This window comes from Hakea prostrata, chromosome 5 (genome assembly GCF_041222555.1).
Source record: "Hakea prostrata isolate BN-2017 chromosome 5, UWA_Hpros_2, whole genome shotgun sequence".
Taxonomy (NCBI): Eukaryota; Viridiplantae; Streptophyta; class Magnoliopsida; order Proteales; family Proteaceae; genus Hakea; species Hakea prostrata.
Window position 1 is genome coordinate 15,587,858 of NC_142604.1, and position 13,557 is coordinate 15,601,414.

The window sequence follows — 13,557 nt, forward strand, 5'->3', positions numbered from 1 at the left end:
ATTGGGTACCCTGCAGAATTAGAACCCCTATGTAAAACATTATGCTTCCTGCTCTTGCTGCTCTTCTTCTGCTATTTTAAGGTGTGGAGGGGTTCATAGTACACACTTGAACCAGACAAGGTGGATTTTTTGCTCTTTTTTGTGAGGGAACATTCCACGTCATGACTAGGCGTTTTGAACACTGCTAAATTTTTGGAAGCAGTTCTTTTGCGTTGTGACTTGTATGCTGTGCATTTAATGCGCAACATGTGTAGCGCACGACCGAGATTTCGATCTTGACAGTGCGCTTCACCGTTATGGCGTGGTGGAAATGCGGGCACAAGCACTACCCGTCCTTCTGTGCTCACAAAAGGGGTTAGATCTAGCCCTACTTTTACACTATTAGCTCTCTGAAATCTGATGTAATGAGTAAGAAGTCCTTGATCTCCTCCCGTGTCGTCAGGGCAAACCATGGCCTTTTACCCCTACTAGATCTCGGTAGTAGGGGCGGAACCACAGTGGGACTAGGGGCCATGGCCGCCCCCACACCCGATTTTAAATTTTTTTTATTAATTCCATTAATTTTTCAATTTTTTATATTAATTTCTTTAATTTTTCAGTTTTTTTTCCTCTTTCCATACGTGAAATATCACTAGTTCCCGGAATATTGAGAACAATTTTTAAAGGTAAAATAATGGATATAAATGTTATTCCGAATTAAAAAAAAACTCATCAATCCCTATTTATTCTCCTGTCTCTTTTGTCTCATTCTTTCTTTCTATTTATTCTCTTAAAAAAAAACTCATCAATCCCTATTTATTCTCCTCTCTCTTTTCTCTCATTCTTTCTTTCTATTTATTTTCTTCTCTTTCTTTAAACGTAAGTTATAAACTAACTCCTCAATCTCTATTTATTCTCTTCCTATCTTCTCTCTCCTCTTTTCTTCTTATTTATTCTCTTCCTTTTCTATAAGTGTGGGTTAAGGAAAATTTGGGATATTTATTTTCTTCTTATTTATTCTCTTCCTTTTCTATAAGTGTGGGTTAAGGAAAATTCGGGAAAAAAATATCTTTATCTTTCTCAATTTATTTATCGTTTCTCTTTTTTTTCATATTTTTTTTGTTAGTCTTTTTATTTAATTTTATATTCTCTATTTCTTTATTTATTATGTAATTTTTATTATTTGATTTTATATTGAGAATAAAATATTTATAATTAATAAGATAACTAACTACCATTGGTTGCATCTCGTATCAAATAAAATTTTGGTTAACATCTAACTTTTTAGGATTGAAGTCATGTGTATTTCTTTTTTATTGTTGTTTTAATTTACCTATTTTTGTAAATATTTGTGGGTTCTACAAAAATGTAGGCCTATTATTTAATATAATAAAATCATTTAGAGGTAAGACCCAATGGGTCTTATAAAGGCACACTCAATATGTATAGCAAAAAAACAAGTGCTTTTCCAATGGAAAGGTTATCTGGACTTTCATTCTTCAACCCCCTAAATGGCCTATTATCCGTCCGCCCCTTTGGCACTTTGTTGGAAGCATATACCATTTTCATTTCGTACTGATCCTCTACTAACCTGGTTGATGAATTTAGCATGTCAATGTATGTAGCTTCTTCACCCTGAACCTAGAAAGATATCTCTCTAAAAGACTTGTGTACCTGTTTTACTTTTTGAATTGAAGTTTTTCTTTTCTCAGCCCAAAAAAAAACCAGTTCTTTTTCTTTAAGAAATACTTAATTTATTTATTTACTTTTTCCACAAGGAATTATTTTAATTTATTTTAAAAACATATCCAGCTACCTCCACCCAAGTACAAGGATCAATGGCTTCATTATAAGAGACTTAGGTGGTTTGGTGATTATTACTATATCACAGGCAATCAGTTTCTCATCTTTTCTCCCAGCTGAAGCTATTGCTTTGAGAGAACTATTGCAAGCAGTATTTAAAGACTTACTGTTCATAAAAGCTGAAGCGGATAACAAGAGCCAAAACAAAATGATGAAAGACATTCAAGAATTCTGGCCTCTAAGAAAAGGAAACTGCTAGAAGATAGAAAAATAAACCAAAACTCTCCAGGTACTTTATATTAAAATTCATTATGCAGGTCTTTCTCAAGATTTATAAGGCACAAGGAGTTTTTCAAACCATGTGCCCAGAAGCAAAGACATAATACAATTCTTCACCACAAAAGTAAATAAAATAAAAATTCAAATCTACTCAGGATGGCCCTGCATATCAAGCATTTCATCCAGACTTTTCAATCTCTCTAAACCTTCGCTAATTAAAAAACGTATCCTTTGCTTGTCATCACAATGCCTGTTATTCTCCATTTCTTGTCTAATGGCCTGCTTTAAATCATCTGCAAAAGGACAGTTCACAATTCAGGTAAGCAACACTGTTACAGTTATACCCTCCAAAATAAAGGAAAAATGATATGGAGAAAACAGTAAGTGTATGCTACATATGCCCATTGTGATTCAAAAAAGCAAACTAATAAACCTCAACATAGAATGATTGCTCCTTTGTTTTCTATATCTAGCTACCTACTGCAAACTAGGAGGAAAAGAGACTATGATCAGGAGTTTGTTGCTGTTTCAATCTCGCTACTGTATGTAACTGACTGCTCAAACCTTTCTGTTTCCTGTTAGTAGTAATTTGATTCCTTTTTCTCAGCAAAAATAAATAAATACACCTCAACATTGGTGCCTAGTGCCTACTTTTCGAATATCTGGACATCCTTAGGGTTAACAAAAGAACTTCATTTCTAAAATGATTCTTGTTAGAAGCATTACCTCTAGAATGACTAGGGGCTCGTCGAGCAATTCTCAATGCCTGTCTGTAGAGCTTTAACACCCGTGTCCTGATGATGAAAGCCTGCAGGTCTAAGGAGAGAACCATAATGGTTCTCTTCAAAATAATAATTTTCATGTCACCAGTATGTTCATTCAGAAAGAACACATTCAAATAAACATCAACAGCAACTTTATCAACAATGCCACCTAGAATCTGTATTAATCAAAAGCCATACCTATCTCAATTAAAAACTGTAATAAACATGGCTTCAATGTGATTACTGTCCCTTTAGCTAATGTAGGAGTTAAGAATAAAGTGTCATGGATGGAACTTGTACCCCCCGGGCAAAAAAAAAAATGAAAAGAAAAAAGAGAGAGAGAGAGGGAGAGAGAGAAAGAGAAAGAGATTAAACCCAGTTAGATATCAGAAACAACTCATGAACGAGCAGTAGTTAAATTAGGGTAATAAATGAAATTTGAAGAGCTTTACATCACACCATATGCATTACATGCACAGAATATTAGGAGTATGGGTTCAACCTTCCCCTCATCTGCCATTTACCTTTTGAATTTGCAAAAAATATGATTCTAAGCAATAGTTTTACTACACTCAAATAAATGGCCAGTAATAAGCACAACAACTCAACCTCATCCCAACAATATGGGGTTGGCTAGATGGATCCTGCCCTCCAATCAGATCTACTGAGGTTATACTTGTCTTCACCACTACTTCAAATGGTCAGTAAAGAATATGCTAATAAATATCAAAGATAAGTTCAACTGTTCAAGTCCCGATACCGGATCAACGGGGGAACAGAAAAAGTGAAGAACGAAAGAAGACAACCAAGGTTTTCTTTTTCTTTGTTTTTTTGGGTATTTGTGCATGTGGGGGTGGGGGGGGGCGTACCCCCAGAAAGCTCTCAAGCTATTCAAATCACAATTCAATTCCTGCTGTTTCATACTTAATACAGTAGTAAAAGAAAGAAACTCCAATAAGAAGATAACTGTACCACTTTAAATTAACTAATACTAATCCAACATATCCTACCCAAATTAAATAATAAAATCCTTAGCATCTACCAAAATTAAATCCGTATTTAGACCCAAAAACAAAGAAAAAGAAACTGTGAGCAGGAGAGAGGATTAGAAGAGGAAAAAAGGAGAGAGAGGAAGAAATGAAGAGGCTGGAGCAAGATAAGAAGTTAAAAATAACAGAGAAGACAAAGTAAACAATATAATGGGGGAAAGAATGAAGCCAGAGAAGAAGAAGACAGCAGCACAAAAGGGGGGGGGGGGAGCTAATTTACTTACCTTGCTGGACCTGAGGTGGCCAGAGGAAGAATTGTGAGAGCCAAAGTACCTGAAATTGATGGTCAAAATTTAATTTTGAAGGGTTTCTGGCTTTTTCCCAGGGATGAAACCGAGAGATGACTCAGAGGTTTTTGACATGAACATGGGAAATGGGAAGGGCCTTTTAGCCTTCAATAGACTTGATCAAGTGTATCTCAGGGTAGATGCTTCATGTAAACTTGCCAATGTCTAGGTTATAAAAAGAATAACTTGGAAATACAAAGATAAATATCAATCCAAAAAAAGATTCAAGATACAGACACACATAATGTTGACCAACCTTGAATTAATGATTGATAATACAGCATCTTGACTGCCAAAGCAAGTGATAAGGTATCCCCCTTTCTCAACTCCAGAAACAACATATAGCCATGCGCTATATTTAACAACTGGATGCCTAGACACCTCGAAAACTGTGGATCTTATGTTACATTTACCATTAAAAACTGCCAAGTTGATTGTAAAGTTCTCTGCTGATTTTTTTTTATCCATTAACATACTCCTGCAGTTGAATGCTTTCTCTATCTGAATCTCTAGTCAATTTCAGAATCAATCTTGGATTTGTTAAGTCCTGTCTCAACTAGAATTCATATGCTACACAAAGTTTGCACTCTGATTAAAGCAATCTGACCATTAGAATCTTACCATACTTTGACCTTTCAACCCTATCAAGCCCAGTTACCCAACCATAAACTTGATCGAGTTTGATGACATTCAAACATGCTGATCTTGAGTTAATTAAGATTTTCTATTTTGCCATTTATTAGGACATTGTTCTTCAAGTTGAACTCAATTCTGAGTTAAGAATCTGTGTTGCTAATGCTCTCTAACCTACATGCGGAATTGATTGGCAAGTTCAATCCTAATTTATGAGTTCTTTTTTGATAGGCCAAATTACTGTTTTATTAGGATTTGTCCACATTACTGATCTAACCATTGGATCAATCTCATATTCCTAGCAAACATTCTGTCGACTGAACTCAATTTGAATATCAGTCTGTTCTGATCATCAGATTTTGCTATCATATAAAGATTCCCCTATCTGAACTTATTCTTTAGTTAAAAATCTTGTCTTTGGTGCTGTTTTAAGTGAAAAAAGTGAGTTTGGAGTATTGTGTGATAGGTGGGTTCCTTTCTAACAATTGTTGGGCAGTTAAGAAGCATTATATGGATAAATTTAATGTAGCAGAGATGAAGATGTTGAGTGGCAAAATTAAGAGAAAAAAAAAAGGATTGATCACATTAGAGTTGTGCAGGGTTTCTCCATGCTATAATATATAATAAGTTATGAGAAAATAGTTTGAGGAGGCACAATCTTGTTTAATAGGGCCTTTTGATGCACCAACATGAAGGGGTGGTTTGATTAATATTAAAGAAACTAAAAGAGCCAGGGGTAGACCTAAAATGACTTTACAAGAAGAGATAAGGAAAAACACGAATAGCTTAGGTCTTGTTTCAAGTATGACTTCAAATAAAACTGATTGAAGGATAGGGATCCATGCAGCCAATACCATTTAGTTGGACTATGGTTCAGTTGTGGTCGCCATTTGGTACCATTTTGAGTTTTCAAATTCAGTGCTATGGCGGAAGAAAAAAAGAAGGGGGGAGGTTAGCAAATGAAGAGCGTAACTAATCAAAAGAGTTAAAAAAGATCATTGAGTACTTCCTCCTTGAGAACAGAACAGTATGTAAGCAGCACAAGCATATTAGGGCCTTGCCATATTTATTTCAGGGAAGCAGAAATGGCAGCCACCCAAGAGGCAATTCACTCAAGATCACATTATTAATTAGCAGATAATTGTGATAGCAAATCAGCAGTCTTAAGCATAGTTAGTAAGTTGGGGAACAAAATAAAAGCGGTATAGATATGTATGGCAATCAAACAGACCAGAAGACAATAATACTTTTCAAAGAAACCAGCATAATAAAATGGGTATGCATACCTATGGCAATTAAATGGATTCGGGCATAATAATTTTCAAAAATCCAGCATAATAAAAATGTGTATGGCAATGATCCAGTATGTGTTTAAAATGACTGCTACTTGAGTAAAAAGCTGGATATACATTCACCAAAAGATGATGCACCACCTAATAAACAATCCATTGCAGGTTTTTATTTTAATACAAACAAAACATCAATGACACATCTTAATAAGGAGTAAAGTAAAGCATCATCACTGTCTCAGGACAACAATCACAATCAATCAAATTAAGGAAGACTCTTTCACAAAATAAAAGACAAAAATAAATAAGGATATCTACCAATTGCAAAGCCAGTCTAAATTGAAAATTTGGAAAGCCAATCAAACAAAACAAGTTGATGTTGTGATCTCTATTTTGGGATAGATGATGTTGCAGCCATCAAAGAAGCTGGGACTTGATCAATATGGCTGATTGAGGTTTTAATTCTTTTAAGCAGCCTTTGGATATTGTTGATTCTCCTGTTGATATTCTTCTGACTTCTAAGCAACCTTTTATTGGACACCTAGAATGCAACAGTAGCGACCAAGTAAGATGCGCCTTTTATACGGTGGAAATCTCCAATTAAAAGGTTCAGTCATTCAGAGGACTGAAACACTAAGAGATTACTTCACTTATCGCTGGCCTAACAGAGATGCTTACTCTGCTGTCATTGCAATCCATGCGAAAAGAAATTCAACTGACTACCAGTCACCAATTGCCTGGTTGTTGAGTTTTGAAGAACCTAGTCATCACTCACTGGTGACTAGCATAAGAGCTTTCAAGAAAAGTGACGGAGAAGAAGGGGAGAAAGGGCTATGGTTTTGGGATCAAGTGCATCAAGAGTTACAAACCTACAAATATAATTTTGGACTGTAGTTTTTAGTTTTTCTTTTCTTTTATTTTTAATTAAATGTACTATAATGTATTATATGCATTTTATTCATATAGAACACTGTCAGCCTATAAAATTGGATTCCCATAGTATACACATAATACATTTGTTTACTAACTGTGACTCGAGTAATCAAATAAGTCCTGAAGAACACTAGGAAAATTGTACAGGTTTTAAGAGTTGAATTACCTACAAATCCGACAGCCTTTTTGTTTTTCCCTCGGATGGCAAGTAATCAGAAAGAATGCTTTTTTTTTTTTTTGGTGGGGGGAAGGAAAACATAGCCACTAGGGGATTATAGTCTCAATTTCACTGAAACCACAGAGTAAATCTCCCACTATCCTAATGAACCTTCACTTTGAACACACAAGCATTAAGTAAGAGGATCAAGAAAGACTCACCAGAAAAATGCATCAAGATATCATTCTATTTAATAATGAAAGCAAAGAACAAAGAATTATTTTTTACACATTAGCTTAAGAAGCACGGATCACATTGACTGCAGCAACTCGCTCGAATGAGGAATTATGTTAAGGCAACCTCAATAACTTTTTCCCCAAAATAATCTTTTTCAGTAGTAGGGGAATGTGGAGTTAATGGATTATCCCAAATTTAAACCAGCAATTGAGGTTCCATAGGATTAATGCGTAAGCACTAAGCATAGTTTGCAGAGAACCCATATGAACTAAGTCTAGGGTTTTTATATAGGACGGGAAAAAGATCAGAAGAATAAATAAACATTGAAGGAAGAAGAAAGGATAAATGAAGAAACAGATTCAAGTTTTACCTTACAGTAGAAAAGCAAAAGCAAGATCTTCCTTCAGTAATCGGTGGGCAAGTGATCTGTAATGCCTGGTTCGTGAACTCCAGAAGCAATTCCTTCTCCACTGAACCACTCTCTTTCAGCTCAATTACAGGACAAATCGTTTAACTGGTCCACCGAGAAGGTAGTTAGCTCAGGAATCAGATGAGGAAGACAAACCCCACTGGTGCCGCCGAGTTGATTCTGGCACGGGTGTGCGTATAGGCTCTAGAGACCCGCACAGCGTTTTTCTATTAAAAGGAAGTTTCACTTATTTTTGGGTCAACAAAGAAATCTCACTTGAATGGCATTTTCCAGAGGTCGACCTTATGATATCTTAAGAGAAATTACTCCATCAATTTGAAAGAGATTTTCAGCATCAGCACCTGAGCTAACCTTTAAAAATAAATTATTTATTTTTTGATCTTTTTAAGGGCTCTGCATAATAACTCAGCTCATCTAATCTGGCCATGATCAAGAGTGTTTTTTTTTTCTTCTCATAATAACAAGAGTTTCTCCCCTTGGTTTTTCATTTCTCCAATCAGGATGATTTGACTCATTAGTTGGCAAAAATCATTATATACAATAAGAATCTAAGAAATCAGGCAAAGAATAGGGCTTCTGCACATCTCATCTTACAATTTTCACAGCTTCTGCAATTTCACCTAGCAACATATTTTGATAATGAGGTTCTGGGTCAGTTCAGATGATGCATTATGCATGAAAAAAGACAGAAAGACAAGATCAAGAATATCATTTCGGCAGAACTTTATGTGGTGAAAATTTCAAATGAAAGATCTTTTCTATCAGAAACATCTCTATCTCCCGTTATCTAGAAAGTCAGACAATATGAAGAAAGATGAATGAAAGATTCTTGATCAAAAGGCATTAGTTACTGTGTTGTTATTGCTCACGTCACAGATTGCCTTCAACATCACAAAAAAAACTACAATGGCAGGAGTGATGGAAGAACTAGCTACGTGATACGTAATTTTATTTTTATATACTTGTGTTGAGAGATGTAGATGTATAACTGAATAATGAAACTTTCAAATCTAAACTGTTATCATTATTATAAGTGATATGATGTTGGGTAATTATATTACAAATTCTAAAAACACAATAATGGAATTGCAATACAATTTAAGGATGAAGATTTTAGCCAATTTGGAAAACTTGATGTTGCAATCAAACGAACCACCAACGAACGAGATTGAGTCACATCTTTAAGGTAATTATACACCATACTACCAAGGATTCTTCGCACCACCACCTCCAAGATAAAACAACCTTCAACTAGAAGATGAGGTAGTTCTTTTAGTCTCTTCTAGTTTCTTCAAGGAGCCAAAAGCTACACCACAACATTAAGACACGCTCAAAGGAATAAACTTTCTATAACAATAAGCAACACATAATGCAAGTGTGAGGAATTGATATCATAACCACCTTCCATCCTACAAGTATGGCTACCTCATCACCATGATCATGACCTTTAAGATTTTCATATGAATTGCAATTGATATCATAACCACCTTACACCCCATGATCAATATCAGGAAGAACCTCATAACCAAAGTCATGAATGACCTCATTTATTCATGGCTGCCCATTACCACCCTTACCTCATGAGTCCTACACACCAACAAAACAATTAAAATAATAAAAAAATACAAAATCTAATTTTAAAACTTAATATATATTTTAATAAAAAATCTAACATATAAAAATAAAAAAGAATAAAAACAAAACTTTCAACCTATTTTATTGTCTACATATTATATCTAATTTAATGACGTGTCAAGAAGATGCCCCTCCCCCCAAAAAAAAAGTCTTGCATAGTTTGATAAAAAATCAAAACTATAGGGACACTAGCTAGTATCTAGTTTTTGTTAATGATTTTAATTATTATTAAAGTTGACATTAGGGTTACAATTAGGTCAAAATTATGCTAAAAATCAGGGCCAGACAAGTTAGGCAAGACAAACATTAATTATAGGCCTGCCATGATCCTACTTCAAGTTCAAGGCCAAAAATTCTACTAATCATGCGCAATTGATAATGATTATAACAATACACAAATTCATCATAAATTAAGTAACAATAAAAGAATATATATTTATTTCAACTACCAAAATTTCTTAAATTGCAACTTTCTCATTTGAACGAATTGCAAAGTCCTCAACTCTTGTACCTCGGCATATGATCACTAAAATTTAGTCCCTCTTGGTTTTCCATCTCACAATAAAATAGACGTAGTGGACTTACACTCCTCTCTGTTTTTCCACAATTCCGAGCTTGAAAAAAAAAAAAACACATTTTAATGGCATTTTGTGGTAATATTTTAAAATAAATAATTAATTAAATAAGAAATGAGACAAAATCAGATTTGGAACCGTTCAATGATGGTTCAAATCGGCCAGTTCTTTAAATGTCTAGTTAACATTAGACATCTGAAATATTATACACCATGTGTTGAAATCCTATAGTTCATTGGGCATCATTAGAATACCTCCTCCAAAAAGATGATCCAAAGGCCAAAAAAGAATAAAGCGGCTTTTCAAGCTTCTTTATTATTCGGTGTAACTAGTCTAGTTGATCAATATTGAATCCACAACAGCATTGAACACTCTTGTATGAGTGACACTTCTTTAGACGATCGTCCCTTATCAATTCAACCACTCCCTCGAAATTAACGAGAAATGGTTCACGCTTGTTGATGAAGAGATCTCCAATGACTTATTCAAGTATTTTGAAACAATTTAAAATTTTTAATTCTGATCAACATTTAGTCTAATTTCTGCCCACCAAGTTTTAATGGCAACTAATCAAAGAATAATCCTATCTCAATCTCTATGGGCTTTGATGTGAAAGAAAACGGGTCAACAAGGTACAAAGTTACCTAATACGGGTTGACCCGTTCCTATGAAGAGTTCTGAAATTTGGACTCACCCGGGTTCAACTTTTAAAAGTCAAACTGCATGCCAAGTCAGCACCAAATTTTATGGGTTAAATAATCATTGGCGGTTGCGTCAACCGCGGTGACGGCTCCGTTTTTCCACTCAACTAATCCAGTTAAACGTTATAAAAACCGTCAAAATATATAGTGTTTTACATAAATAACCTTTGATTCCATTTCCTGTCATTTCATTCGACCCGAATTGTTTGAAAATTCACATGCGTGTGGGCAATGCCCTCTTCGAGGAATTGACTAAACTACCCTTGTATTGAAAAAGTCTTCAATATCACCTGGAGAGTTCGAGTTCTTTTTTCCTTCTTTTTAGTTCTGGTTATTATCTGATTCCTCAAATGTTGTATTTATAGCTCTTGTGATTCAGAGAGAGAAAGTATTAAACTCAGAAGTGAAAATCTAATCTGCTCTGCTGTTCTGAATTTCTGATAGATAGTTTCATGGAGAAACATGGGAGATCAAAGGGAAATATTCTTCAATTCATACCCTCAGCGAACTCTGTGACGTTTCACAAGACACCAATCAGCCCTGGTCGAGACAAGAAATCAGAGACTTGGAGCAAATGCAAGCATAAACCCAGAAGAGGCTTCTCTGGTCCCTTACCTTTCATGTTTCCAGATGAATCAAGGAGGAAATCAAGAAATAATGGCTTTGATGCATCAGAACCCACATCTCCAAAAGTCTCTTGCATGGGCCAAATCATCCAGAAGCACAAGAAGCTCAAGAACAATAACAAAACCCAACCCCTGCAGCCTCAAAATCTGAACAGGACAGAGAAGCAGAAGAAGATGAACTCCAAATCTATGCCTTTGACCTCTCATCGGGACTCTTATAAACCAGAATCATCTCCAAAAGAATCAAAGAAGAAGCCCTTATCAGGGATTCTTAAACTTCTACATAAAAGGACATCAAGATCTGATTTGTTTGGTGTTTCTGATAAGGATAGACCAGTTCAGGTTCAAGGTAGTGCACCTTCATTGGGTAATATGAAGAGGCTTGTAAGTGGTCGAAATTCTCTGGCGGATTTCAATTGGACTGATCATGTGCCGGCGGTTTCCGATGACCGGAATTATCATTCCGATGAAGAAGCTGGAAAGGAAGATGATGAAGATAGCATAATCATTCCTCATTCTGCACCCATAATTGTGGTTGGGGGACGTGTTGCTTTGGAGCCAAGGAAAGAAGTTAATCTGTGGAAGAGAAGAACAACGGGTCCACCTCAGCCTCTTCAGTTAGCTGACTAATAGGTTGGATCAGAAATGAAGAACACTGGAGAGATCCTTGGCTTCTTCTCTTATTTTGTCTTATTTTCTTTAATTTTTGAAGAGAACAAAATAGAAAAGAGTTCTCTTCATGGAGATATATGTTCATATAATCGTTCTTATGTTTCTCTTTTTATAGAATTTGATCTCAAGTTTGATTCATGTATTAAGTTTTTGCTTTGAGATGAAGAGTTCCATGATTCCATGTAATAGCTGTTTTCTCTGCAAGTGAATTTATTCTCTTTTGGCGCCTTGAACCTTATTCACTCTTTCAGATCTATCTGTTCTTGAAAAACCCACTTGAGGTTTATCTAATTGATTCCAAGAGTCAATATGATCTCTCACGGATTCTCAAGATACAAGGTGGAGATGATTTTAAACGTCTCAATAATTCTAGAAACCCTAGCTAGCTGCCTAAAGGTCACGGCCAAGAATAATAATAGTAGCTTAGTTGGAAAGTGATGATAATGTCTGTTGTCTTGATGTTAAGAAGATGATTCCTTTGTCTCCTTTACTCAAATTGCAACAACTTTAAAGAAGCTTCTTTTCCCTTGTCGCAGGTAATTTAGCTTTAGTTAAAGAGTGGATTAGCATTATTTTTGAAAGAAGGATACAATCTTAAAGGTTATTCTATTAAGATCTAGTGGTTGCAGCTTTGGCTCTGGAAGCAATATAATATACAACCAGAAAACAACAATAAAGCTTTCTACCAATTAAATGGGATCATCGATTTTTGTTCACCAATCAGTTTTTTTTTTTTTTGCTAATCCAATCAGTTCTATTTGAACTCATACAATATTAAATACAAGGTCTAAGTTATGCATATTTTTTATTTTTTACTTCTCTTAAACCTAATTAACTATATGAGTCTGATTTAGTTCTTCTAATTCCTTCAATGTGGATTAAATCACTTTTTCTACACACGAACATTTAAGGATGAACGTAATAGTACCACCCTCATTTGAGTTCTTGTATGTTTTTGGTTAGCAGTGCACTCCTATACCAGCTCTTATAATTATTCCTTACTTTACTTTTATTAGTTTTAGCACTCACTCATCTATCTAATCTCCTCATTTTACACTCAAGTTAATCTTTATATATATCTTTTCTTAAAGCTTTAAAAAGATGTTAATTAAGATGATTCTGAATATTTCGAGGTGAATTTGAAGAACTGGGTAATGAAGACTACGATAAGAAAACTAGGGTAAATATGTCCAACATTGTTCCAATTATTGGTGGGATAAGATGTTATGGTAGTATTAGAATAAAAAATCATAATAAATTTGAATTGTTTTACTTATTCAAAGTATTTAAAAAGTCATATTAATTTCTTAAAATAATAACTAAATTTTTAATCATATATTTATTCCAAGAGAAAAAAACAGTGATGCGAACCCCCCACAAGCGGAGAAGGTTCAAGACATGGCAGTCTTGTTGCACAATGGAATCTCATCAGCCCCTTTGATTATCAATTTAGTAACCCAGAAGCGCATCGTGAGCTTCCACCTAGCTATTTCCTCTGGTTAATTGGG

At 34.9% G+C, this 13,557-nt stretch overlaps 2 protein-coding genes across 2 annotated transcripts; one reads left to right on the top strand and one right to left on the bottom strand.

The window, feature by feature from the left end:
• Positions 1-1,918: 1,918 nt before the first annotated feature.
• Positions 1,919-8,162, bottom strand: LOC149015404 (LYR family of Fe/S cluster biogenesis protein). The gene is made up of 3 exons (XM_089156944.1): positions 7,781-8,162; positions 2,788-2,902; positions 1,919-2,354 (listed from the first exon to the last, which is right to left on the bottom strand). Exons 2-3 carry the CDS (start codon positions 2,891-2,893, stop codon positions 2,209-2,211), a joined length of 252 nt encoding a protein of 83 aa, XP_089013070.1. The 5' UTR covers positions 2,894-2,902; positions 7,781-8,162; the 3' UTR covers positions 1,919-2,208.
• Positions 8,163-11,091: 2,929 nt separating this feature from the next.
• Positions 11,092-12,393, top strand: LOC149015405 (uncharacterized protein At1g76070-like). Its single transcript, XM_089156221.1, has one exon. It carries the CDS (start codon positions 11,204-11,206, stop codon positions 12,005-12,007), a length of 804 nt encoding a protein of 267 aa, XP_089012347.1. The 5' UTR covers positions 11,092-11,203; the 3' UTR covers positions 12,008-12,393.
• Positions 12,394-13,557: the final 1,164 nt, after the last annotated feature.

What these genes read in the sequence shown, in the direction of transcription:
- LOC149015404 (XM_089156944.1), bottom strand. Translation starts at nt 2,893, where the DNA reads ATGGTTCTCTCCTTAGACCTGCAGGCTTTCATCATCAGGACACGGGTG. An exon ending in AGCCCCTAGTCATTCTAGAG is followed by an intron (nt 2,355 to 2,787) that starts GTAATGCTTCTA and finishes GTCCTTTTGCAG; the next exon opens with ATGATTTAAAGCAGGCCATT.
- LOC149015405 (XM_089156221.1), top strand. Translation starts at nt 11,204, where the DNA reads ATGGAGAAACATGGGAGATCAAAGGGAAATATTCTTCAATTCATACCC.